Source organism: Furipterus horrens, unplaced genomic scaffold (assembly GCF_987537825.1).
Source record: "Furipterus horrens unplaced genomic scaffold, mFurHor1.1.pri manual_scaffold_4, whole genome shotgun sequence".
Lineage (NCBI taxonomy): Eukaryota > Metazoa > Chordata > Mammalia > Chiroptera > Furipteridae > Furipterus > Furipterus horrens.
The window spans coordinates 50,831,324-50,858,144 of NW_028327174.1; the positions used below are offsets into that span (position 1 = coordinate 50,831,324).

Genomic DNA, 26,821 nt, shown 5'->3' on the forward strand with positions numbered 1-26,821 from the left:
TTATTAGAACCATCTTCTTGGCCTTATGAAGAAATAACTTTACTATGGAAGGATGGTGGGACAAAGTTGTATGTATCATTTAAGTGAAATTTTAAAACATGAGGCTCTGGCTGGGTAGCTCAGTTGGTTAGAGTCATCCTGATATGCCAAGGTTGTGGCTTTGATCCCTGGTTAGGGCACATATAAGAAACAACCAATGAATGCCTAAATAAGTGAACAACAAATTGATGTCTCTCTCTCTCTCCTTCCGCATTTCTCCCTCCCTTCTTCCCTCCCTCTCCCTCTCTTTCCTTTCCTCTCTCTCATTCTCAAATCAATAAATAAAAATTTAAAAAATTGCCCTGGCTGGAGTGGCTTAGTGGATTGAGTGCTGGCCTGTGAAGCAAAGGGTCACCAGTTCGATTCCTAGTCAAGGCACATGCCTGGGTTGCAAGCCAGGTCCCCAGTTGGGGGCGCATGAGAAGCAACCACACATTGATGTTTCTCTCCCTCTCTTTCTCCCTCCTTTCCCCTCTCTCTAAAAACAAAATCTTTTAAAAAATTAATTTGAATAATTTTCAGGACCTTGTAGATATTAAAGTAGAATCAAACAATGTTACAATCTCAAGAACTATACACAAAGGTAAAGAGATGGCACTTTTATAGTCAGTACTGCTAAAGCTGAAAGAAATTTGAAAAACCAAAAAATAAAATTAAAAAAAACAACGAAGTTTTATTTTAGTGAATTTGTATGAGGTGAGAAATAGCAGCTTAATAGTAGATCATGTATTAAACTTAATGACAATAAATTTGTTAGAAAAATGGTTAACAGATTAGGATAATAAAATGATAGTTATACCATTACTCTGCTTTTCTTCTCTGTTGGGTCCTTTGTTTTTTCACTCCTGATTTCTCAACATTGGCATTATTAATGTTAATTCTTTATTCTTTATTGTGGGGGACTACCCATATTCAAATGTGTAATTAATTAATCATCTTTTTATTTATTTAATTTTAGTGAGACAGAGTGAAAGAAAAATGTCGCTTTGTTGTTCCACTTATTTATGCAATCATTGGCTACCTCTTGTATGTGCCCTGACCAGGGATCAAACCCACGGTCTTGGCATATTGGGATGATGTTTTAAGCAAGTGAGCTAGCCAGCCAATGCTAACTAATTTCTTTTAAAATGTTCCAAAGTATTCCATTGAAACATATGCCACTACTAATGGACATTTAGATTATTTTTACTTTTTAACTGTTATCAACAATGTTAAAAGGACATCCTTATACTTACAGTCTAGAGTTTCTAGGACTATACCTTTAGCTTACCATTCCATCTACAGTATGAGATCTCATTTCTCTACATCCTTGCCATAAGTTGGTATTATTAGACTTAAATCTTTGCCAGTTTGATTGGTATGGAATAATAATGTCATTGGCTAACTTATATTTATCTAGTTGACAATGAGAAGAAATATCATTTTATTCTTATTGATCATTTGGATTTTTGCGTGTATGTGAAGTGCTTATTCAAATAATTTGTTTGTTTTCTTCCTACTTCACTTACTGTAGTTATTTTTCTATAGGCCCTCCTGGCGCTTGTTCATTGGTATACATATTTTCCATTACATAAATAAAATTTTTAGCCTGTTTCTCCTAACTTCATACTTCTTCTAAATAGAAGTCATTAATTTTTTCATTCGATAAATTTTTATTGGGTGCCTATTATATTCCAGATACAGTGTTAATCACTGGGAGATTCATTGGAGAACAAGTCAGTGATTCAGTCAGACAGATAAGTCAGTAGACTACTTTACATAAGTACTGTGATAGGGGAAAATACAGGAGGCTATAGCAGCTCTTAGAAGGAGTACTTAACTCAGACTTGGGAATCAGTCGTCTTCCTAGCAGAATTGATTGATGTCTCAACTGAATGGGAAATAGGAATTAACAAGGCAGAAAGGTGTGTGTGTTTGGTTTGTTCATTTGAAGGGGTAGATAGATGGGGTTGGATCAGTGGGGTAGAACAGAGCATAGTAGGGATGTGCTTTCTTTAAAAATTTGGGGAAATTCAGTATAATTTAAGTCTAGGGTCCAGCAGGTGATGATCACCAATGAAGCTGGAAAGGTATGCAGTGGCCAGACTGTATAAGGCATTGCAAGACATGTTAAGGAGTTTGAACTTCATTGTAGGAGGACTGAGGAGCCATTAAACATTGTGCCTTAAAGTATGCACTACCAACCTCAGAATCACCCAGGAGTATTGTTAAAAAATGCCCATTCCTATATTTTACCCCAGATCTACTGAGTCAAAATCATTGGGTTAAAGTCCCCAAATCTGTGTTTTTTTGCAACACTGCCAAGTCATTTCTTATGCATACTGAAATCTGTACAGTATAGTAAAGTATTTGAAGCCGGGGAATGAATGATCAGATGTGTATTTTAGAGAGATAGCTTCGGTTGGAATGTGAAGAATCGTTTGAAAGGTGGCAAAACTGGAGGATTAGGAGAGCCATTAGGTGGCTGTTAGAATAATCTAGGTGAGAGATGTTGATGGTCTGAACTAGAGTGTAGGATTAGAGTTGGATTATATCTAATCTAAATCTCTGATTCTCATGAAGGAAGAGGAACATTTTTTTTTTTAATTGGCTTTACCGAAGTATCCTTTATGTACATTAAGATTCATCATTTTTAACTATATATTTCAATGTGTTTTTGACAAATGTGTACAACAGTATAACCACCATGACAATCCTAATACAATATTTCTGTCACCCCCAAACATTCCTTTGTTCCTCTTTGCCATTAGTCTCTTCTCCTAATCCTTAATCCCTGCCCCATGCAACCACTGGTCTGTTTTCCATCATTACAGTTTTGACTTTACTACAATTTCACATAAATGCTTGTAGTCTTTTGTGTCTGGCTCTGGCTCCTTTCACTTAGCATAATGCTTTTGAGATTATCCATCTTGTTTCATGTGTCAGTAGTTCATTCTTTTTTAATGCTAAGTAGTAGATTCAGTTCCATTGTGGACATTTCATAATTTATCAATTCACCAGTTGATTGACATTTGTGCTGTTTTAGCTTTGAGCTATTATAAATAAAGCTGCTATAAACATTTATATACTAGTCTTCATATGGACATCTGTTTTCATTTCTCTTGGGTAAATTACGTAGAAGAAAGATTGCTTTGGAGTGAGTTGTATTGTAACATGCATTTAACTTAAAAAAACTGCCAGACTTTTTTTCAAGGCGGGTGTACTATTTTGCATTCCCACCAGCAATATATGAGAGTTCTAGTTGCTCCCCATCCTTCACTGTACTGGCTATTGTTGGTCTTTTTACTTTTAGCCATTTTAGTGAGTGTGATAATTTCTCATTCTATTAATTTGTATAATAACTATAGATAATATGCATCATTTCATGTGTGTATTTTCTTTTATATATCATTTTTTGGTTATTTGTTCAAATATTTTTCCACTTATTAATTGGATTATTTGTCTTATTACTGAGTACAAAAGTTGTTAATCTATTCTGAATACAAGTATTTTAATCAGATAAATGCTTTGAAAGCCTGTGGCTTTTTTCTTGAGTTTTCTTGATAGTAGCTATCAAAAGTAGAAGTTTTAAGTTTTGATGAAGTACAATTTATCAACCTTTTCTTTTGTCTTGTGCAGCATTCTATTTAAGAAATTGTTGTCTAATTCATTTCACAAAAATTTTTACTATGTTTTATAGTTTCAGAAGTTTTATAGTTTTAGCTCTTACCTATAGATCTATGTTATATTTGAAGTAATTTTTTGGTATATGGTATGAGGTAAGGGTCAAGGTTTTTCCATATGGTTGTTCAGTTGTCCTAGCACCATTTGTGGAAGAGATTATTCTTTCCACTGTTGAATTACTTTGGTTCCCTTTGTTGAAAATTAAACAAATATGTTGATGTTTGCCTATTTTTGGATATTCTGTTCTATTTCATTTAACTGCATGTCTATGATAATCTTTTAATAATTAAAATATTTTACTTAGGTGAAACATATTCTGTAGTTATTCTAGGATATTATGTATTCTACACATTTGAACAATTTGCATTCTTCCAAAACATTTAAGAGTCATCCATTTTAACCATACATTTAAATGTGTTTTTGATATATATAGTTAATTCATTCATTCAACTGAAAATATTTATGTGTATTAAAAGTATTTTGCCATAATTCCTAGGATAGTAAGTTATCATTGTAAGGAATATACTTTTTATGTATAAGAAATAATTAGGCATACTGTTTTTGCTTAAAGCTTCGTTTTCTAAGAATATAGAAAAGGGAATAAAATAAGCTATTGTCATATGGAAATCTTTAAACTAATCCAAACTATGTTCTGTTAAGGAAGGAAGGAAGAAATATTGAACATTTCAGAGGATAAAGCAGAATAAATTCTGTTCTTTGGAAATAACAACCACATAAATACCACAAATCAAGGAAGGGGATTTCCTGACTTCTGCTTCCAAGCAATTCCAATAAATGAAGGAGGAAATGATTTTCCTTTTTTTAAAAAAAGTAGTGTTGGCGAGATTAGTGTACTTCCTTTCACTATTAGGATTTTAAACACATGTACACTAATATCCCTGAACTTAATAAACTTTTGGGGTTTTGTCAGATTCTTAGTTTGCAGAATGTTAAATTGTTTCAGTGAAAAGTCACTGTGTTGTGAAAATGTTACAGGGACAGGAAGATGCTGCATTATCTAGGGGCAGGGAAACACCCAGGCATTAACACTTGACTGGGAGGGATCCCTTGCTTTGGTGGAATAAGCATAAATAAGCTTTTGCATCAGAACACATTTGCATCTCACCTTTGACTTTTTAACAGAAGTTAGAGGACAAGTTTCTTCTCTTTCAACATCTTTTTTGGCAATAATATTTGGATGACAGTATTGTCACAAGGATTAAATTAAATGACACATAGTACTCTGCTTAACATATAGTTCACATTTGGTAAATATTAGATCTCTTTCCCATTTCTCCCAGTGGATTTCCTCATATAGGCTGAAAAGTTTTCTGGAGGTAAATTGCATACCCCACAGCAGAAGCTGATCTGTTGGTTTTTCCTCATTCTTTTAGTAACAGAATGATAGAAGTTTGAAAAGTGCTGGAGAACAGGAGAACATCTGAGCTTGGGGATCAGACTCTAGGATAAGAAACTAGTTCAACAGGAAGTGTGCACTGTCAGCCCCTTAAGGATCATATGCTCAAGGTGTCCAATCCCATCTCACATGTTTAATACCTCAAATGTCACTTGATGGTAGAAGACTCTCTAGGGAACTCTGTGAGAACAGTACCCAGCTGTAGTGGAAGGCTGACCTGAGAGCACCTTTTAGTCTTTCTCTAGCCTTCTTTGTCCTCATGTAATTTAATTATGTCCTCTCTTGCTGCAGCTTTTAAATTCAAAGACACGTATTATTAGTGTCTGTCACCTTAAATTACCAGATTCAGGCCCTCTTTACCTCCTCCCATTTTTATCCTGTGAAAGAGACAGTGGTTCTAATTTAAGATGCTTCTGGTTCCTCTTCCCTGCTCCCCAAAACACCTGCCCTTTCACAATTAATTTCATTCCTAAAGGCAGGAGAAACTTTTTATTGAAAAGATCTCTACATGTCTATTAGTAAACAACAGATTATCAGTTATATGTGCAAATATTTTAATGTGCTTTTGGGATATTGCAGAAAAATTATCAAATTTTATTTTGAGAATATCTGCCAAAACATAAAATACTCTCAATCAGTTAGACTGATCATACTAATTTATTGTTATGTATGCATCATTTTTCAGATTCTGTTGAAGAACAAAATAAAGATTAAACTTCTTGTATACTGTTTATGCACAGTATTAGGCCTCAAGAATATACAAAGTACAAGATTTGTAATTTATGCTTAAGTCAAAAGGAAGGCAAGGTCGGATTAGAACTCATAGTCCCTAATTCTGTTATTCTGTTTTGTTTTTTATTTTTTTCATTTACAAAAATGCTATTATATAGTGCATTGGATTTATCTCAAGCATAAAAAATACGCAGAACTCTTTCTCTGGTTCTATATATAAAATATATTCATATGTATGTGTATGTATATTTACCTTAAACTATTAACACCTATCAAATAATCTTTCAATGATTGACTGGTCCAAAAACTTTTTTTTTATTCTGCTTTTTTTGTTTTTGCATAAATATGAGACTTCTCTGATGTATATACACTCTTTTAGATTTCCTGTGAAAGTCTCACTCAGATCCAGCACCATCAAGAATAAGAAAAACACTCAGTCATTAATACTTTATTCTGGAGAGAATTCTAGTTAGAAGAAGTAATTAAATGTCTTTATTGTTTAAGCTGTTGTTACATGGATATTCTGGTACAGGCATACCTTGTTTTATTGGTTTGGTTTTGTTGTGCCTCACAGATACTGCATTTTTTTACAAATTGAAGGCAAGACCCTCCACCAGCAAAAAGATTACAACTCACTTTATTGAAATACTCACTTTACTGCAGTTCTTACTTTGTTTTGATACTTGCTGTGTTTTGGTAGTCTGGAACGGAACCTGCAATATCTCCAGAGTATGGCTGTGTTTGCTGCTGAGAGCACTATTAAATAGATATGGTCTGTAGACAGCTTTCTTCCAGATTTTCAAAGACTAGATTATTTAAATCTTCGTGTATACTGTATACTACACTTTAGAACATAGAAAAAGTGGAAATATGCCCCAACTCTTTCCATAAGACCATGAAGCCTTGATACCAAAACCAGACAGGGAAAGAAAGAAAAATAAAGACCCATCTTATTATCACAGACACAAAAATTCTAGATAAGTTATTAGTAAACTGAATCCAGCAATGTAATAAATGATATGCATGACCTAGTTCAGTTTCTTCCAGGAATGCAGGGGTGACTTAACATTCAAAACAAAACAATACAAACTACCAATGTAAATTACCATGTTAACAGATTAGAGGAGGGGAAAAGCTAAGAGCATCTCAAAAGAGGTAGAACAAGCGTCTGAATTCAGGACCCATTCATGATAAAAACTCTTAGCAAACTAAAAAGAAAACTTCCTGAAGGAAATCTACAAAAAAGTTAAAGTGAACATAATTCCCAACTTTAGCAGACTTCTCTCCAAAACCAGGAATGGGATAAGGATATCTACTATTACCATTTCTTTAAAAAAAATTATTTATTTATTTTTAGAGAGAGGGGAAGGGAGGGAGAAAGAAAGGGAGAGAAACACTGATGTTTGAAAGAAACATCAATTGATTGCCTCCTCATGCCCCCACCAGGAAGCTGGTCTGCAATCCAGGCATGTGCCCTGACCAGGAATCAAACCAGGGACCTTTCAGTCTGCAGAATGACACCCAATCCACTGAGCCACACTAGTCAGAGCTACATTTCCACTTCTCATCAGCATTTTACAGGAAGTCCTAGACAGGGCAATAAATCAAGGAAAAGAAAGAGATAAGAACTTAAAAGGAAGAAACTTAGGTAGGTAATATACTTATTTTAATAGAAAACTCAAAAGTATATAACCATAAATTATTAATAATTTAGTTTAGCGAGATGGCTGGGTAGAAGATCAGTATATAAGATCAAATACATTTCTATACTTCAGTCACAATGGAAAACTTAACTTAAAATTCCACTTACAGTAACATTAAAAATACAGTATGTGAGATTAAATCTAACAAACTATGTATAAGATAGGAGAAATTTTAAATTTTATTGAAGAACATTAAAGATATGAATGAATAAAGAGATATACCATGTTAATACATAGCAGGATTCAATATAAAAAAAAGATTTATTTTTCCAAATTGATCTATATCAGTGTAGTCCAGTCAAAATCCCAACAGTAGTTTTCTAGGAACTTCACAAGCTGATTCTAAAAGTCATAGTAATTAATACACAATTTAGTATTATTGGTACTAGGATAGATAAATCAACGAAACAGAATATAGGGCCTAGAAATAGATTCCCACCTATAAGGATTAATTTGATATACGATTAAAGATGACATTTCAGGTTACTGGCTAATGAGTTATTTAATGAAAAGTATTGGGATAATTGGCTATTGATATGGAAAAATAGGAAATACCATCCTTATCTCACATCAAAATAAATTCTAGGACTTCCGGCCAACATAGACTGACACACTCCATCTCCCTCTACAACTAAGAAGGACTACAACTACTGCAAAACTAGAGAAAATCAGAAGTTCCAGAAAATAAAGCTACATGGAAGTCCAATGTATGAAGTTATAAACAAGTGGTGCTCATCCTGACGGGTAGGAGGGGCGAAGCCGGGGTAGAGAGGTCAAGCTGTGTTGGCGGCAGCAACAGTGGTGACGGTGGTGGGAATGCGGTAAGCACAGATGCCTGTATTTAAGGGGAGGCGAGAAGTACCTGAGAACACCCCAAGCTGCAGACCAAACCCGTCAGCTCGTGATTCCAGTGCTGGGGAAGGCAGACCCCCATTGCCTCACACTGTGAGGCCTGGAGGGTGTGGGGATGGAGGATGAGGCTCCCAGTCTCTCAGCAGAGAGAGAACGGCAGGAATCCATCTTGGACCCCCACCCTGTACAAAGCACCACAGTGTGGTGAGAAGGGTTGCCCAGTAGTGACAAGTGCACGGGGCTCTGCCCTCTATAGCGTAGGAGGTGTGACAGCCCCGCCCAGGAAGCAAAAATATGCCAGGATGGCAGTGATAATGATAGAGATCCCAATCACACAGCTGACCAGAAAGCAAATACATGAATTAACAGACGAACAGATAGATAATCTTTCTGAGGCTCAGTTCAGAGCGATAGTTATAAGACAGCTTACAGAAATAACAGTGGGACTTAATCAAGATGGGGAAGGAATGAAGGCTAGTCCTGCTGAAATGAACAAAAACACATACGAAACAAATGGTTAGGTAAGGAAAACCAGGGATCAAATCAACAAATCGAAACATAGGGAAGGAACAAACAGTCAACCAGTGCAGAAAGAAGAAACAAAAAGTGAGGAAAATGAGGAGAAGCTCAGAAACCTTTGGGACAACTATAAGAGAGCGAAGATCTGAATTATAGGGTTGCCAGAAGGTGAAGAAGAAGAACTAGAAATTGAAAACTTATGTGAAAAAATAATGAAGCAGAACTTCCCTAATTTGAGGAAGGAAGTAGACTTATAGGTCCAGGAAGCACATAGAGTTCCAAATAAACTGGACACAGGGAGAGCCACACCAAGACACATTATAATCAAAATGTCAAAAATTAAGGATAAAGAGAGAATCTTAAAAGCAGCAAGAGAGAAGAGAATTATGTACAAAGGGGCCCCAATTAGACTATCAGCTGATTTCTCAAAGGAGACTCTGCAGGCAAGAAATATTCAAAATAATGAAAAGGAAAAACCTACAGCCACGATTACTCTATCCAGCAAAGCTGTCATTCAGAATAGAAGGGCAGAGAAAGTGTTTCCAGGACAAAGTAAAACTGAAGGAGTTCCTTAGATTCAAACCACTGTCATATGAGATGTTAAAGGGACTTTTTTAGAAGAAGGAGGATCTAAACTATGAACATTAAAATGAAAACTGTATCACAATCAACAACAGAAGCTAGGGAATCGAAAAAAGGCAAACTAGGCAACGAGAGTGGAAAAAGAATTATAGGTATGGGGAACATATAGGGGGGAGGTTAGCAGGGAGGGGGAAGTGGGGAGAGGGAGGAAGATGGTACAGGAGTTAAGAAGCACAGCAGGAGGGAATGCAGTAGACAGGAAGATGTTGAGAAGAACTATATGCACAACCTATGGGCATGGACTAAGGGGGGGTGTCACTGGGTGGAGGGGAGCAGAGGGAAAAGAAATTGGGACAACTCTAACTGCATAATCAATAAAATGTAAATAAATAAATAAAATAAATTCTAGATTTAATAAAGTCTTAATATAAACAGCATCAAAAAGCAGAATGTAAAAGGATTTGGAGCTGAAAGACAATAACTAAATAATTGGTACAGTACATTGCCCTGGTCAGGTAGCTCTGTTGGTTAGATGTCCTGACACACCAACATTGCAGGTTCCATCCCTGGTCAAGGCATATACAAGAAGCAACCAATGAATGTATAAATAAGTGAAACAATAAATTGATGTTTTGCTCTCTCTCAATCTCTAACCCTTCCTCTCTCTCTAAAATCAATAAATTTAAAAAAAATGGTACTGTAGGTTCCATCTGGTACCAACTGATAGAAGGATGTTCCATCTCTCACCTGGATTATGGCATGTGCAACGTCATAAACTAATTTCATTATGACTTGTCCCCTTTAGTCCATGCTCTACATCACTAGAGTATGTGCTCTAAAATGAAAATTGTATTGTGACTTCCCAGCTTAAAATTTATTCATGGCTTCTCATTATCCTCAGTGTAAAAATCTAAAACCCTCAACATGGCCCGATGCCTGCTTATATCTCTAGCCTCATCTCTCAGTAACTCTACCTTCAGTCCCACTTCCCTGCAAAGGTAGGTCCCATCTCTTCTGACCTTCTTTAGATCTTTAAGTAACAATGCTCTATCTGGCTCCTGGATCTTTGTATGATAGTCTCTTCAACTGGAATACTTTTGCTTCCCCTATTTCACTTAATTACAGTTGCCCTTTGAACAGCACAGATTTGAACTACACAGGCCCACTTAAACATGCATTTTTTTTTCAATAAATACTGTAAATGTATTTTCTCATATAGTTTTTTAAGGTGTTATTTATTTATTTTTAGAGAGAGGGGAAGGGAGGGAGAAAGGAAGGGAGAGAGAAAGGGAGGGAGGAAGAGAGGGAGAGAAACATCGATGTGTGGTTACTTCTCGTGCGCCCCCAACTGGGGACCTGGCCCATAACCCAGCCTTGTGCCTTGACTGGGAATTGAACCAGTGACCCTTTGGTTTGCAGGCCAGTGCTCAATCCACTGAGTCACACCAGCTTGAGTTCTCTTATAATTTTTTAATAACATTTTATTTTCTCTAGCATATTGTAAGAATGAAGTATATAATACCTATGCAAAAATATGTGCTAGCAACTGTTTATGTTATCAGTAAGGCTTCTTGTCATCAGTAGGCTATTAGTAGTTAAGTTTTGGGGGTGTCAAAGTTATACTCAAATCTTTTGACTGTGTGGGGGTCAGTGCCCCTAACCCTTGTGTTGTCCAAGGGTCCACTGAAAACCTCTTCCTATTCAGTCCCATCCTAGAGTTTATTCCTCTGGAAAATTTCCTCTCACACCCCAAATTTGGATTAAGCAAATTTATCCATTTATCCAACCATATCTTATTTGTCACCATTACAACTTTCTTCCAATCCATGAGAGAAGGGATTGTTTACCTGATTCTTCACTTGTTTTTATCACTAGTGCTTAGCACTTTGTTGGTTAGACATTCAAATATTTATTAAATGAATGATTTCAAATACAATTTCCTCATCCTCCCCCCCTGCCCCTTAACTGCCTATAATATGGCTCTGAAGTATATACATTTTGATTATTATATTTATCAAAAATATTAGTTCTGGAAATATTTTCAAGATAGCTGAATCAACTAGAACAGCAAACTATTTCTGTAAAGGACCAGTTAGTAAATATTTTAGGGTCTGTGGATCACATAGTCTTTTTTGCTTCTTCTTTTTCTCTTTCTCCTCCTTCCTCTTTTCCTTCTTTTACCTTTATAATTCTTAAAAGATGTAACAATGTGTTTTAACTTGTGAACTATACAAAGTAGGTCATGGGCCAAATTTGGCCCATAGGCTGTGGGTTGCCAACTCCTGCACTAAAACACTAAAAGTAAATTTTGTTAAAATTAGCTCATCCACATTATTATTAATTTTCAAGATTATAACATTATGATTTAGATGGAATATTAGTATTGCCATTTTAGAGACTGGAAATTGAAGCAAAGAGAGGATAGATGATTTACCTAAAATAATACACTCTGTGTAGTACACCTCAGACTTGTTACTCTTGTATCATATTTATTTTAAATTGGTCCTAAAATATTCTATCTTTGTAAATAAACAGGAAAAATGGAGAAAAAGGAACTAAAAGTTTTAGTTATTGTAATTGTGAGAAACATTTTGAACATGTTCCAGACTCTAATATAAAAAGAACACTCCAGAACTAGGACCATTGGATAGATAAAGAGGATTGTGTGGAACACTGGATTATGTTAAAAGCACGTTGGAATAAATATGTGTTATGCTTTCCCAAGAAATGAGAAAAGGTCAGCAATCTCATCCAGGCTTTAGCCTTATGGGAACTGACTTCATCTAGAAGGCAAACTGTTATTTTCAATTATTTAAATGTGATGGGAATTTGTGATAACTGAGCTCTGGCAGTTGGTTCTAAATAGTGTTCCACAGATTCTTTAGCCTGACAGGAGTCCCAGATGTGCTCAATTTATCTCCTTTCACTGGGAAATTTTTTTCACTGTGTTTATTAGAAAAGTATAAAATTGTGTTTTAGGATTTTTTGATTGATTTTGTTTTTTAAGTATTAGACAATGCCAGGATATAGTAAACCTGAGGTTTTAAATAAAAGGTGAATAGAATTAGCACATTGAACTCCTCTGAGCTCATTTACCTAGCAGAATTGGAAAACAGGGCTTTAGTTTTAGCACTCTTGAAATTACAAATTAGCACTTGAAATGAAGGTTGACCATATTTCTTCATCTTGATTTCTGTTAGGTAGTTCATTTTTTGGACAGTTAAACTAGATTGAAAAGAAAGGATAGTTTTTTATAAGTAGCTTTTATCCTAGCTGGAAATAATCACTACATATATAAGAAACACTTGAGCCCTGGCTGGGTCGTTCAGTTAGTTGGAGCGTCATCCCATACACCAATAGGCTATGGGTTGGATCCCCGGTCAGGGTGGGAGTGGGAGGCAGCCGATCTATGTTTCTCACATCGTTGTTTCTCTCTGTCTCTGTCTCTCTTTCGTGCTATAAAAAAAAAAAAAAAAAAAAAAGAAAGAAAGAAAGAAAGAAAGAAAGAAAGAAAAAAAAAAAGAAAGACTTGATACTTTATATTTATCCTCCTATTCTGTCCTCTGAGGCTCTTGATCAAGGCAAAGCCCTTTAAACTCAAGCAGGCCCAGGTCCAAATCCTTAAATTGCACTGTCCTTAAAAGGTCTTTGTCTCTCAAACAAGTCAGATAATGTTGGAACATTCCCATTAGTGAGTCACACTGACCAAACAATGTTTCTGTGTATTTTTTGCTGTAACTTTTTAATCTTCCCTTTTTTTCTTCCTTTCCTTTGCCTATTAAATGACTACTGTGAATGCAAGACTCAAAAGTTAACAGGACCCTGTGTAGAGTATTTTTATGATCTAAGAAACTTTAGTTATCTGGGTGTTGACAGCAGACTATAGATCAATATTTTATTTTAATAGAAAAACAATCCAAATTTTTACTTTTGGTATACTGTCTGTGGTGGTTTTAAAACATAATTCACAAATTCTTTGGTATTCCTCCTTTCAAAAGGTGGAGACCCTCCCTTGAACATGGATGACACCTAGGGACTTGTATCTAATGAATAGAATGTGGCAAAAATGACAGTGTGGCATTTCTGAGAATAGGTTATAAAAAGGCATTCATCCTTTCTGTCTCTCTTGAGTCATTTGTTCTGGTAGAAGCCAGCTACCATATCAAAGGATTCTCAAGAAGCTTTATGTAGAACTACATCTGGTCTCCAGCCAACAACTACATGAGCGAGCCAACTTGGAAGCAGATTCTCCAAACCTAGTCAAGCCTTCAGGTGACTGTAGCCCCAGCCAACATCTTCAGGGCAACCTTATGAGAGACCTTGAGCCAGAAACCAGCCAGTTAAGCTGCTACTGGACTCCTGACCCACAGAAATTTTGATAATATGTGCTGTTTTAAGCCACTGAATTTTGCAAGTAGTTTGTTATGCATCAATAGATTACTAATATATCATGATATAACGTTTGATAAGATTTATGTACTTTTTATCATCTTACAAGACTATCCATCTTATAGTCCAACATTGTTTAGTTCTCCCAAATGTTTACTTTTTAAAAAAAATTTCTTTGAATTGTCTTGGACTGAGAAATATTCATTAAAGTGATTGTTAGTATTTTTTTATTTCTACAATCTGCTGTAGCTACTACTTTAATAAAAATGTTGCTGTATTATTTGTTGCATAGATATGACTATTATTATATCTTGATAATGCATTGTAGCTTTGAGTACTTTGTGTCCTTCTTTGTCTCATTTAATACTTTTGCTTGATTGTTACCTTATCTAATATTAAGATTATAATACTTGCTTTTTAAAATTTGCATTTTCCCAGTACATCTTTGCTCATTCTTTTATTTTAGGCTGTCTTATATACAGTACAGAGTGGGGTTTTATTTTGTGAATCAACCTGAAAATCCCTTTCTTTTGATAAGTGATTTAAGCAATCATGTGTGCGTGCATGTGCACACACACACACACACACACACACACACAACTTCTATGTTTGATCTCAGTTATGTCATCTTTTTATATACAAAACAATGCCTAGTCTTCCAATAAATTGTGTGTTCAGTTTCCTTTGTTCTTTGTAGTGTGTCTGTGTATTTTTCTTGATATTTAGGGAAATTTATATTTTTGTCCTAACAATTTCCCTTTATACCAATACTCATATAGTAACTTGGTCCTCCTTCACACATTGACTATTAGTTTCCTACTTAGAGCAATAATAAAAGAACTTGAAACTACCACCTGTCTCCTCTGTGCCCACTACCATCCAAATTTAGTTAATAGTATTGTTTTCCTTAATTATTGGTTCTTGTTCTTCTAAATGTTTTGGTTTCTATATTCAGTTTGTTGGCTTTAAATCACCTCCTTGAATTCCCACATTTTACCTGTTGGACAATCAGTGAACTATTCTACTTTTCTCTTTCTCTTCTCATTTTTTAAAAATTATTTCTACATTGTCAGAGCATATAAAATTTTATGCTATTCTTATTCCCACCTTGTTTTATTCTTAGATATATAGCTAAATATATTCAGTGTGCACCACCAGTCTCTTTGTTGAAGTTTTTCAGTCCTCTCTTAGTTGGGTAGTTTATCCTCAGGAAGGACTGATGAATATAATACCACCAGGTGTTGATCATACTGAAAACCTTTCTATAGCCTTGCTACTTGTAGAACAGTTTGTCTGCATTTAAATTCCTTGGTGCACATTTTTTCCCCTTGATTATATTGCAGATATTGCGTTACTATTTTATGGCTTTGAATGATGCATAGACCTCTGATGTTAATCTGGCTTGCTATCCTTAGAAAATGGTCTTTCCACCAGAAACTACAGGTAATTTTTTTCTTTGTATTAAAGCATAATAATTTTCTAGGATAAATCTAAATGATGACCAGTCTGGGTCTGTTTAATTTGGCATATGGTGTGCCCTTTCAATATGTATAGATTTAGGTCTTCTTCCCCTCCACAGCCACCCCCATCCCCAAGAGAAGTGTGATTGAATTATAGTTGTAAATATTAATTCTATTATTTTGATTTTCTTTTTAAAGGTAGCTGGAAATATGTATGCTGTTTGTCTGATTTCTATATTACTTTTTCTTTGATTCTTTTAATATCCTATTTCTTTCATTTTCTTGGCTTTTCTTATTTCCATCCTTTATGTTCTATATGGTACATTGGTCCTAGCCACTTTTTGTTTTGTTTTGTTTTGTTTTAGGTTGTATTCGCTTGGACACAGACTCTGAGACAGAGATTGGTATGCACAGTTTATTGGAGAGTGCCCTTGGGATGAGCAATTGTGACAACATGAAGGATAAAGGAAGGAGGATCCAGGAGAAAGGAGATGCTGAACTGGTGATTGTTTAACAACCAATTCCTTGGGAGGGGGTGTGGATGAAAGCCCTGATTTGTAACACTTTCCAGCATGTAAATACTTCCACCATGGCCATTTTTAAGCTACAAACATGATATCACTGAACATGGATCTGGGGAGAAATGCATAGTAGCACCCATACAGAAATAATAGACATATCCTCAAGAACATAGATAATAATAAATGTAGTAAAATAATTAGGAAGTAATGAATATTGAGTATTTATTACCTTGGATATGAATGTAATTATTTAATTTTAAATTTATATAATTTAAGTTTAGCAATGGCTATGTTATAACAACCTGCTTGTAAAATTCCTGAAAATGTTGACAGTTGGTTCTCACAGGCCAGCAGGAGCCAGCTCCAGCGCACCACTGACCATGATCAGTCACGACAAAGGCCTCAGCCCATCCTGTAAAGAGATATAAAGGTAGAATGGCCCTTTAGTTGTCTTACCTTGAGATAGGAACCTCTATATTTTGACATGGACCAGTTATTGGATGCAGGTGAACCTTGGGGAGAGGGTTTGAACTTGGGAGAGGAAGATTTCTTTGGCTAAAGGAAATTCCAAGAGGAGGACTCAAAAGCTTGCTTCAGTCCTGAAGTGGATATCTGGGGAACACACCGTAGTATCTACTACTGTTATCTAAGTTTAGTCTTGGTTTCTGCTTTGGGACAGCGTTTTTTTTTCTGGTCTGTTCTCATCTGTCAAAACTTGTGATTATTTCTTTGTGTGTTTTTCCTTATAATAACTTTGTGTGGCTGCTGAATTTCTGTTATTGTTATTCATGTTTGAATATGTTGAATTTTTCTGGGTCAGCTTTTAACAAATGGCTGTTTTAGAGAGAATAGACAGTTTCAAGAGCCCTTCCAGGTTTTTCAGCTCAAGTGCTCCCTCTTCTGTTGCTATAATGAAGAGCAGTTTTCTTAGTCTGCTTATTTAAATTATTTATTTTTAAATTATATTTTATTGATTATGCTATTACAGTTGTACCAATTTTTCCCTTTTTTCCCTCTTCCACCCAGCACACCCAGCTCCCCATAGGCAATCCCCCCACCATTTTTCATGCCCATGAGTCATACGTATAAGTTCTTTGGCTACTCCATTTCCTATACTGTACTTTACATCCCCATCGCTATTCTGTGACTACCTACTTGTATTTCTTAATCCTCTCACCTCTTCAGTCACTCCCCCAAACACCCCTCTCATCTGGCAACCATCAAAACTCTCTGTATCCATGATTCTGTCTCTGTTCTTCTTGTTTGCTAAGTTTGTTTTCAGATTCAATTGTTAATAGGTATGTGTTTATTGCCATTTTATTATTCATAGACTTGATCTTCTTCTTAAATAAGTCCCTTTAACATTTCATATAATAATGGTTTGGTGATGATGAACTCCTTTAGTTTTTTTCTTGTCTGGGAAGCTCTTCATCTGCCCTTCTATTCTAAATATCTTTGCTGGGTAGAGCAATCTTGGCTGTAGATCCCTACTTTTCGTGACTGAATATTTCTTGCCAGCCCCTTCTTGACTGCAAAGTTTCTTTTGAGAAATCTGCTGATAGTCTTATGGGAACTCCTTTTTAGGAGTATGTATAGTAATGAGTTTGTTTATATGTTTCCATGGTAATCCACATGACATTTTTTTTCTAGGACACATACCCCAAAAATGGAATCTTGGGATTACAAGGCACACACAGACACTTATCTTCACTAATATTTGTAGGTTGCTTCCCAGAATAACTAAGACAGTTTACACTTCTACAGGTTGTGCACAAGAGGTCAGTGCCCCCACACATTTTGCCAAGATTTGATATTAACCACCTCCTAAATTTGTTGTGCTGGTAAATCTATTAAGTTTTGGCCTTAAATTCCGTTTTGATTTTTTTAAAATTTCAGTTTAATTGAGGTATAATTGACAAATAAAATTGTAAGGTATTTGAAATATACATCATAGTGATTTTAAATTTTGTATTTTTGCATCTTGTACTGTTCCCTATCCAAGTCACAAAGATATTTTTCTATATTTTCTTCCTTCAGCTTCATAGTTTTACTTTTCCACTTATATCTTTAAGCCATCTGAAGTTTACCTTTATATTTAGTGTAAGGTAGGAATCTAGCTTTTCTTAATATTGTGGACCAGTTGTATTAACGTAATTTCTAAGCAATCTGTCCTTTCCTCATAAAGATGGCTTTGCCACCTTTGTGGTGCTGCCTTTTTTCTGTGTCAAGTTCTATGTATCATGGGTGTATTTCTGCACTTTCTATCCTTTCTATTTGTTTGCATATTTGTTCTTGTGTTGCTGCTGTTGTTTTTTAAATATCTATAGTATGTTAGGTCTTAATAGTTGGTGTTATTATCCTCTTTAAACTTTTCTTTTTTGGAATTGACTCATGTTTTTATGGGCTAATATTCCAAATACATTTTAGAATGAGTTTGTCAAATTTATAAAAAGGTTCCAGCTAATATTTTAAAATGATATTTGAATTTATAGATTAACTTGGGGAAGAACTGACATCTTTCCTAAACTAAGATGTCTTATCTAAGAATATAGTTTATCTATTTTTTCAGATCTTCTTTTGGTTCCTTTAAAGGAGTTTTCAGTTTTTTAGTGTAAAAGTATTGTGGCATATTTGTGGATTGTTAAATATTTTATAATTTTTCGTGCTATTGTGAATGGTAGTTTGCCATTTCTAGTTCATTACTGCTTGTATAGAGAGCTCTTAGACCCTGGCTGGTATGGCTCAGTGGATTGAGCACCAGCCTGCAAACTGAAGGGTCACTGGTTTGATTCCAGGTCAGGGCACATCCCTGGGTTGCGGGCCAGGCCCCCAGTTGCAGGTGTGTGAGAGGCAACCAAATGCACATCAATGTTTCCCTCTTTCTTCCTCCCCTTCCCCCGTCTCTAAAAATAAATAAATAAAATCTCTTTTAAAAGTTTTTGTTTATTTTTTAAAAAAGAGAAATACTTGTCTTTCTGAAGAAATTTTAAACATAAATATTTAGCTTTATCAAGTGTTTTGTATTGCAACTCTTGGGATGATCGTGTGATTTTTTTCCCTTTAATTCATAGATATGGTCAGTAACTGATAGTTTTCTCATGTTAAGCTATTCTTGTGTTGCTAGAACAGTTTGTTGAATTCAGTTGAATAATACTTATTTGCATCTATTTTTAAAAATTTATTTTCACCAGTAACATGAGTTATGATTATCCTTGTACTATATGACTTTGGAATAATAACTAGGCAGCTTTTCTTCTTTTCCTATTTTCTGAAATAATTTATTGATAAAAGTATTATCTGCTGCTTGAAGACTTGGTAAAACTGTTAAATTATATAAGCTTAATGCTTTTTTTCTGGAGGTAATGTCTTTAATTACCATTCAATTACTGATAGATATTTGGTCTGTTCATATTTTTAATTTCTTATGCCAGTTTTGGCATTTTCTATTTTTTCAAAAATTGTCTACTTTATCTAAGTTAGTTAGTGTATTAGCCTATAATTGACCATAATATTCTTTTCTGTCTCTGTTGTATCCCTACCTAGTTCCCTTGGTTTCATTAAGGTCTAGCAATATATTATCTACAAGAGACACATTTAAAATGAAAAAAAAAAAGGACAAGTTGAAAATAAAGAGATATAAGTAGATAGATATTCAAAGCTAATATGAACAGAAACTAAAAACAGAATTTTAGAAAACCCTGAAACCAAACAGGTAAGTTTTATACAGAGTAAATTCAAGCTACAAATTCAAGGCACAACTGTTATAAGGGACAAAGCATAAGGAGTGGGCTTGGTGGTATAAACTATCAGGAGCTCAGCCACATGGAGATATCAAGTGTATAGTTAGACTAGAATTCAGGGGCAAAGCTCAGAGGCAGAGTTAAAGCTGAGATATAAATTTGTGGTCATCAGCATATATATAGCATTTAAAGCCATAACATGAGTGAGACCATAAAAGGAATGTAGATAGAAAAAGAGGTCCAAGGAGTAAACTCTGAACCACTCTAACCTTTTTTTAAAAGTATATTTTATTGATTATATTGTTACAATAGTTCCAATTTTTTCCCCCTTTGCTCCCCTCTGCCCAGCACACTCTAAACTTTTGATTTCAGGATGATGAAGAGAGACCAGAAAAAGATGTGAAAGTGGCCAGAAAGTTAGGCAAACCAGGAGAGTGTGATGTCTTAGAACCCATGTGAAAGTTATTTCAAAGAGGGTATTCAGCAGTTCAAATGTTGCTGATGTGTCAAGTAAGAAGAGGCTGAAAATGGATGGTTGGATTTAACAATATATATAGAGGTCGCTGATGCTTGCTGGGAGCAAGTTTGATGATAGAGTAGGGAAAAAGACCTGATTAGTGTGGGTTCAGGACAGGAGAGAAATTGGAGATGGTGAGTTTATACAGTTTTTGAAAGGAGTTTTTTTGTGAAAGGAAGGAGAAAAATGGTGCAGTAACTGGCAGAGGAAATGTGTTTAAGAGAGTTGTTTGCTTTTTTTTTTTAAGTTGAGAAAAATAACATTATGTTAGAGAGGAAAAAATTGATGATACAGAGAGAGATGGGAGAATTGCTGAAGCAATGTGCTTAAATAAAAGAAAGGAAATGGGATCTAATATACAAATGAAGGGACTGGCATTAGGTAGTAGTCAGTAATTCATTCACTAGTAATAAGAAAATAAAATATATGGATACAAATACAGATAGGGAGATATGGTGCTAGAAGTATGTATAGTAATGAGTGCTTCCATTTTCTTAGTGCAATAAGGAGCTAGGTCATCAGCGAAGATATATGAAAGAGAAGACCTCAGAGATTTGAGAAGACAGAAAGAAATACAAAACTGTTCGGGAAAGTCAGAGTGAATGGATTAGTGAAATACAGAATGTTTGCCAGGCAGCATTATGGGGCCACTTGAGGTTAATGATTAGTTAAACTAAGACCAGTCAGGAAGTTAGAATGTTTTCCCCAGTCCACATGCAACTGCCAGGGTACAGATATAAAATAGGCAGAGAAAACTGGATTTAAGCTGGGCTTTGGTCAGCCAATGAGTACGTCATAGCAAGAGAGGAACAAGTGAGTTAGAGTTGAGCACATATGCAAGGGAAGGATAATTATTGACCATGAAAATGTATACTGGGTTACAAAGGAAGTGAGGACATGAAGAGGTCAGGGACAGTAAAAAGGCGATAGAACCAGTGAAGTAAAAGGTTCCTATAGAGATCAAAGGATTATTATTGTTGGGGTACTAGTGGAAGTGAGGTGTAGTGGAAGAATGAGTTGTTTGAAATTGAGATTATTGAAGGGTTGTAGGTTTGTTTGTTTTGTAAACTGACAAGGTCAAGGGTGGAAGTACTGGCTAGAGGATGAAATCACTGAAGGAGAATAGATCAAAACATTATGACACCAGGTATTGGAAAGATCTATATGACTATTCGAATTGTTAGGGTTTATGACAGAAGTACTAGATAGAATGACAATGAGCAAGGAGGAGGTAAATGACTGCAATAGAGATGACAGGAGATTTAAAGTTGAGTATTATTATATGTTATATATAATATTTTACATAATATATAAAGAGAGTAGGGGAGAATGATGCGAAAATAACACTGAGGAGTGAGGAAGACCCCTCCTCCCCTGCCTCATTTCCAGGCCAGGTGATAAAGGGAGATGTAGGAGTTAAAATACATTATTCGAGAAGGCTGCAGGTGAGGCAGTATTATCAGGGGAGAACCAGGGGTCACTAATTGCTTTATCTGTTTATATTGTTGAGAGCATCTATATTAATAATATAGATGTGTTATATTATCTATATACTATATATTCTTGATCTACTGTCACCCTTTGACCCTATTGATGCTTTTTGCCTTGAATTCTATTTCTTTGATATTAGATGTCTATTTGGCTTTCTTTTGGTTCATAGTTGACTTTTTCCATCTCTTTGTTTTAATTTGTACTATCCTTTCTTTTAAATGTGTCTCTTGTAGACATTGTATTGCTAGATCTTGTTTATTAATACAATCTAAGATTTCTATCTTTTCTTTGGTGAATTTAACTAATTTTAAATTACTTTTATGTTAGAACTTTTAATTCCATCTTAGTTTAAATTTTCTTTCATTTTTTTCCTTTTTGCTTATTTCCTTGAATAAATCGAGGGTTTTTTTCTATGAGTTTGAAAGGCTTGCATTTTAAGTTTGTTCTTCCATTGGTTACGCATAACTTGTTAAGACTCTTGTATTTATTCTTCCCAATTTATGGAACTTATCAATACCTATCTGTATCTTCTCTATCTTCCCCCTTACTAGGACAAATTCTTTAACACACATACACTCTTACCTACCTCTGGATATTACACTCTGTCCCCTACTTTGTTATATCTGGTGGTGTACATATAGGTACAAAATTACTTTTTAGATAACAACAAGCTTTCCAAAGTTATTTTCTCATTCTTACTATCTTATAATTTATAGTACTTCCTAAAATTTTTGTTTAATGGATTACTTTCTCCAAGAGTATTTTCAAAGAGGATCTTTAGGACAACCTACTGAGACCTTGAAGGTCTGAGAATATATTTATTGTAACCTCACATTTATTTTTTAAAAGATTTTACTTTTTTATTTTTAGAGAGAGAAGAAAGGAAGAAGAAAGAGAGCAAAACATCAATGTGTGATTGCTTCTCGCACACCCCAATTGGGGATCTGGGCCACAACCCAGGCATGTGCCCTGACTGGGAATTGAACCGGCGACTCTTCGGTTCACAGGCCAGCACTCAATCCACTGAGCCACACAGCCAGGGTACTATACTCACATTTAAATGATAGCTTAGCTGAATATAAAATTTGAGTCAAAGTTTCTGTTTTCAATATTTTGAAAATGTACCTTTATTATTTTCCTGCCTCTAATGTTGTTCTTGAGAAGTCTCACATCATTCTGATTCATTTTCTTTGTGGGTAAGCTGCCTTTCTTAGAAAGTTTTTAGAATTTTCTCTTTGCCTTTGGAGTTCTTAAATTTTATTAAAATATTACTAAGTATTCATTTTTGCATATCAACCTATATATTACCCCATACACCCCTCAATATCAATTTTTCTTTGTAAGTTCTCACTTGTTTTTTTCATATATAATCTTCCCTCTATTTACTTTTTTCTCTCCTGTTAAAACTCCTATTATGAGGGGGACACCCCAAAAGCTGGAATTTATTTATAAAAAATTGTGTATTTATTTTTACATGTTTAAACTCCAGTCACCTTCAAATTACTCTCCATTTGATGCAATAAACCTATCGAGACATTTTTTCCACTGCTCAAAACAGTTTTTGAATGCATCAATTTTGATGCTTTTTAGTGCTTCTGCCATTTTTTGTTTCACCTCTTCCATGTGGGCAAAATGTTTCCCTTTGAGGACTTTTATCATACAGAGACACAAACAAAAAAAATGTTGCTTGGGGTGAGATTGGGTGAATAAGAGGGGGTGGGGCATGGGAGTCAGCCGTTTTTGGTCAAAAACTGCTGAACACGCATTGTGGTGGGGGCAGGTGCACTCATAAATCACTCATGATGAAATGGGCAAACATGTTGAAAGAGTGTTAAAAAAAAAATTCACTGAAGTCAAATACAGACTCTCAGAACAATGCCAGCTGGTACACTCATACAGAATGGGTTCCTAGAATACTCATTGGGGGACGCCTGTACTACAAGGGGCCCACCCTCCAGAGGATAATTCTGGGTTTTTTTGGTCCCTCCTCATATATAAATGGTGTTATTTCTGTGTCTAGCCTCCATATTTCTTTATTTTTATATTTTCTATCTCTTATTTCTTTTCAGCATTTTCTGGAAAAGTTCCTTGACCTGATCCTGGGCTATGTCCATTTTGCTCTTTATATGTAATGAGTTTCTTTCAACTGTATTTTGAATATTCAGTAATCCTGCTTGGTTCTTTATAATCATTTCCACTTCATTATCAATATCCTGTTTGGTGACATTTATTTGGCTTATATTCTCTTAATTCTTGTCATCTATAATGGGTCATTCAATTTAGTGCCTTTGTAATTGTCTAGTTATTTTTTCCCTGAGATATTTTCCCTCAGGGTTTTCAGTGAGCTTGATAAGTAATGAATGGAGAAAAGGGTAGGAGTAATGAAAACTTAGGCCTTAGCTTGTTAGCTTGTGCCATACCTGGTGAGTGTGTCATGCTCATTAGAACGCTTTGCCCCTTAGTGAATCTCTCTAAAACTTACCTTAGGCTTTGTTCTTTTCTAAAAATGTATTTGTCTAGCCCTCTGGGTGAAAAGAAAGCCTATAGGAGAAGGTAGGAGGAAACCCTTAGATGTTTGTTGGTTGAGCCAACACTTAACTTTTTTTTTTTTACCCTGTGTCCCAATAGTGTTCCCCTACAAACCTGCTTTCAGTATTGTTGTAGGGCTGATGGGGAAGGCAGTGATGTACTATGGGCAATGTGGTGGGTAGAAAAGAACCCCATTCAAAATTCCTCCCCAAGTCTACTCTCTGTGTTAGAAGCCTGGCCCTCATCTGTTCAGAGCTACTATTTCTCTTCTTTAACAAATCATAACCAACTCTGACTCTTCTGGGGTTTCTGCTGGTTTTCTTTTCTTTTAACAACCATTCATTTCTTATTTTTGAGGCATCTTAGGGGAGGAAGACTGTGACACTTTGCCATCATGTCAGGGACCATATGGTACCCTTTTTATGGCAGGCTATCCCAGTGTTTGTGGAAGCTTTGTGTTTCTAGTAATATAGAGAAGAAAATATTTTTCTCTTGAGTGGTCATGGTGGTATTCTGGAAAAGAAGGTGTTTAACCTGAAGAACTATAGGCAGAATGTAAAAGCAAAGAATGGACAAAGCAATATAGATATATATATGAAAGAAAGCAAAATAGTCATTTTACTGAAACATATTGAAATTTACTTTCAACATACTTGTGTTCAATTTTACAGTCACTTGGGACTCTTCTTAAGCCTGAAAACAAGACAAGAAAATTAATCTTATTACAACTTTTTCTTAAACACATTTGTGAGAATATAGATGATTCATTGGGAAAATACGAGTGCCTCTAAAACTCACAAAATTACTCTAGGAAAATTGACATGTTATCCATATTTATGTCACCTTAACAGGGCAGAATGCCTCTCAGGATGAAAATCAGGAAGAGCAGGTCTTGGCAATAGCATATTATTTATTAGATAGTATTCTTATACCTACAGTTAGAATGACTTTAATAAAGGGTGGGGCAAAAGTAGGTTTAAAGTTGTTTGTATGGAAAGTAATACAATAATTAGTAAATAATAATACAAGAATAAACTTTGTGTTTTGCATGCTCACAACTGTAAACCTACTTTTGCCCCATCGTGTATTGACAATAATTATTTCTGGGCATGAACTTGTCTGTATTTTCCAAATTTTCATGACGAACAGGCATGTAATTTGAAAAATAAATATTTAATAGAATTTTCATAGGCAAATTATCATATGAATATACAAACTTGTACAAGGATATTGCTGTAGTATGGTTTATAATATTGAGAAATATTCAAAGTTTTATCAGTAGAACAGTTCACTAAAATATGATAGGTCTATACAATGAATATTATGCAATCAATAAAAATGACAATGTAAGTCTCTATGAACATAGGAACAGAAAGAAGGTTAAAAAACATGTCCAATATGAGCCCATTTTTGAAACCAAAAACTCAATTGCACAGAAATATTTTGAAAAGTATGTGCAAAGAGTTTCTGTTCCCTCCTAACAACAAGTGAAAAGTTGAACAATCTGAAAAAACAACATCTCTTTTTAGCTTCTTCAGAGAAGTGAGGTCACTGGGCAAACCATTGCCCCCAAGATTGGAGAGATAGACAGGCGATGCAGAGTCACAACTTATCGAAACGGAAACTTCCACAGGAACCAGTGGCTGGTAGAAAGCCTAATCTGTAATTAATGAATTGCTGGCTCAGTATGGACAAGTTTGAGAGTTAAAAACTCCAAGGAGACCCAGTCAAAGGGATTTCCAGAAACTTTACCAGGTCCCCACAGTGAAGCTCAGAGAAAAATCTGTCTCAAGTAACCATTATGAAATACACCAGAGCAAAGACTTCCAGTCAAGATGGAGGTGTAGGTAAACATGCTTCACCTCCTTGTGCAACCATAGAAAGAATTACAGCCAGATCTCAAAACTAATAACACCCAGAACTGTCAGAAAATTGAGCTGTATGGAAGTCTGGCAACCAAAGATTTAAAGAAGACACATTCATCCAGACGGGTAGGAGGGGCAGAGTTGTGGAGATGGGTAGAGAGGTGGCATAGTGCGGAAAGATGGTAATGGTGGCAGCAGAATGGATAGGAGGGATAACTTGGGAGCCAGCAATCCCAGCCCCTGGACAGACCAGAAAGATAAACCTTCATTACCTCTGGCTGTAAAATCCAGTGAGTGTTGGAGCAGCAGAAAAAACTGCCATATTTTTGCCACTTAAAGAACCAGCATAGTCTTAGAATGTATGCAAGCCCACCCATCCCAGGATTCAAAACCTTTAGCAGCTGGAACAGCTCCAGTCACACACAGGAAGCGGATGAAGTGACTTCAAGTGGGGTAAGCACCATGCAAACCGTCAGAAGCCAGGTGGAGGCATTGTTCCCTCTCTGAGCCACAAAGTGGTGAAGCAGGTTGCTCCACCCTGGCATTTACTTAAGGCTCTGCCCCACACAATTTACATGTGCCTTTTCTATATAGGCCACCCTACTATGACAGGGAGTAAAAGCAGCTCTACTTAATACACAGAAACAAACACAGAAAGGCTGCAAAACTGAGGAGACAAAGAAACATGGCTCAAATAAAGAACAGAAAAAAACAAAACAAAACATAAAAAAAACTAAGCAAGCCCTGGCTGGTGTGGCTCAGTGGATTGAGCTCTGACCTGCAAACCAAATGGCCTCTGGTT

At 35.5% G+C, this 26,821-nt stretch overlaps 1 protein-coding gene across 1 annotated transcript in view; it reads right to left on the bottom strand.

Moving 5' to 3' along the window:
- Positions 1-24,806: 24,806 nt before the first annotated feature.
- The window catches only part of FAM186A (family with sequence similarity 186 member A), a 64,799-nt gene continuing 62,784 nt past the window's right edge, over positions 24,807-26,821 (bottom strand). The window contains 1 exon segment of the mRNA XM_090275126.1: positions 24,807-24,847. Coding sequence (XP_090131252.1) covers positions 24,826-24,847 — 22 coding nt within the window. The 3' untranslated portion in view covers positions 24,807-24,825.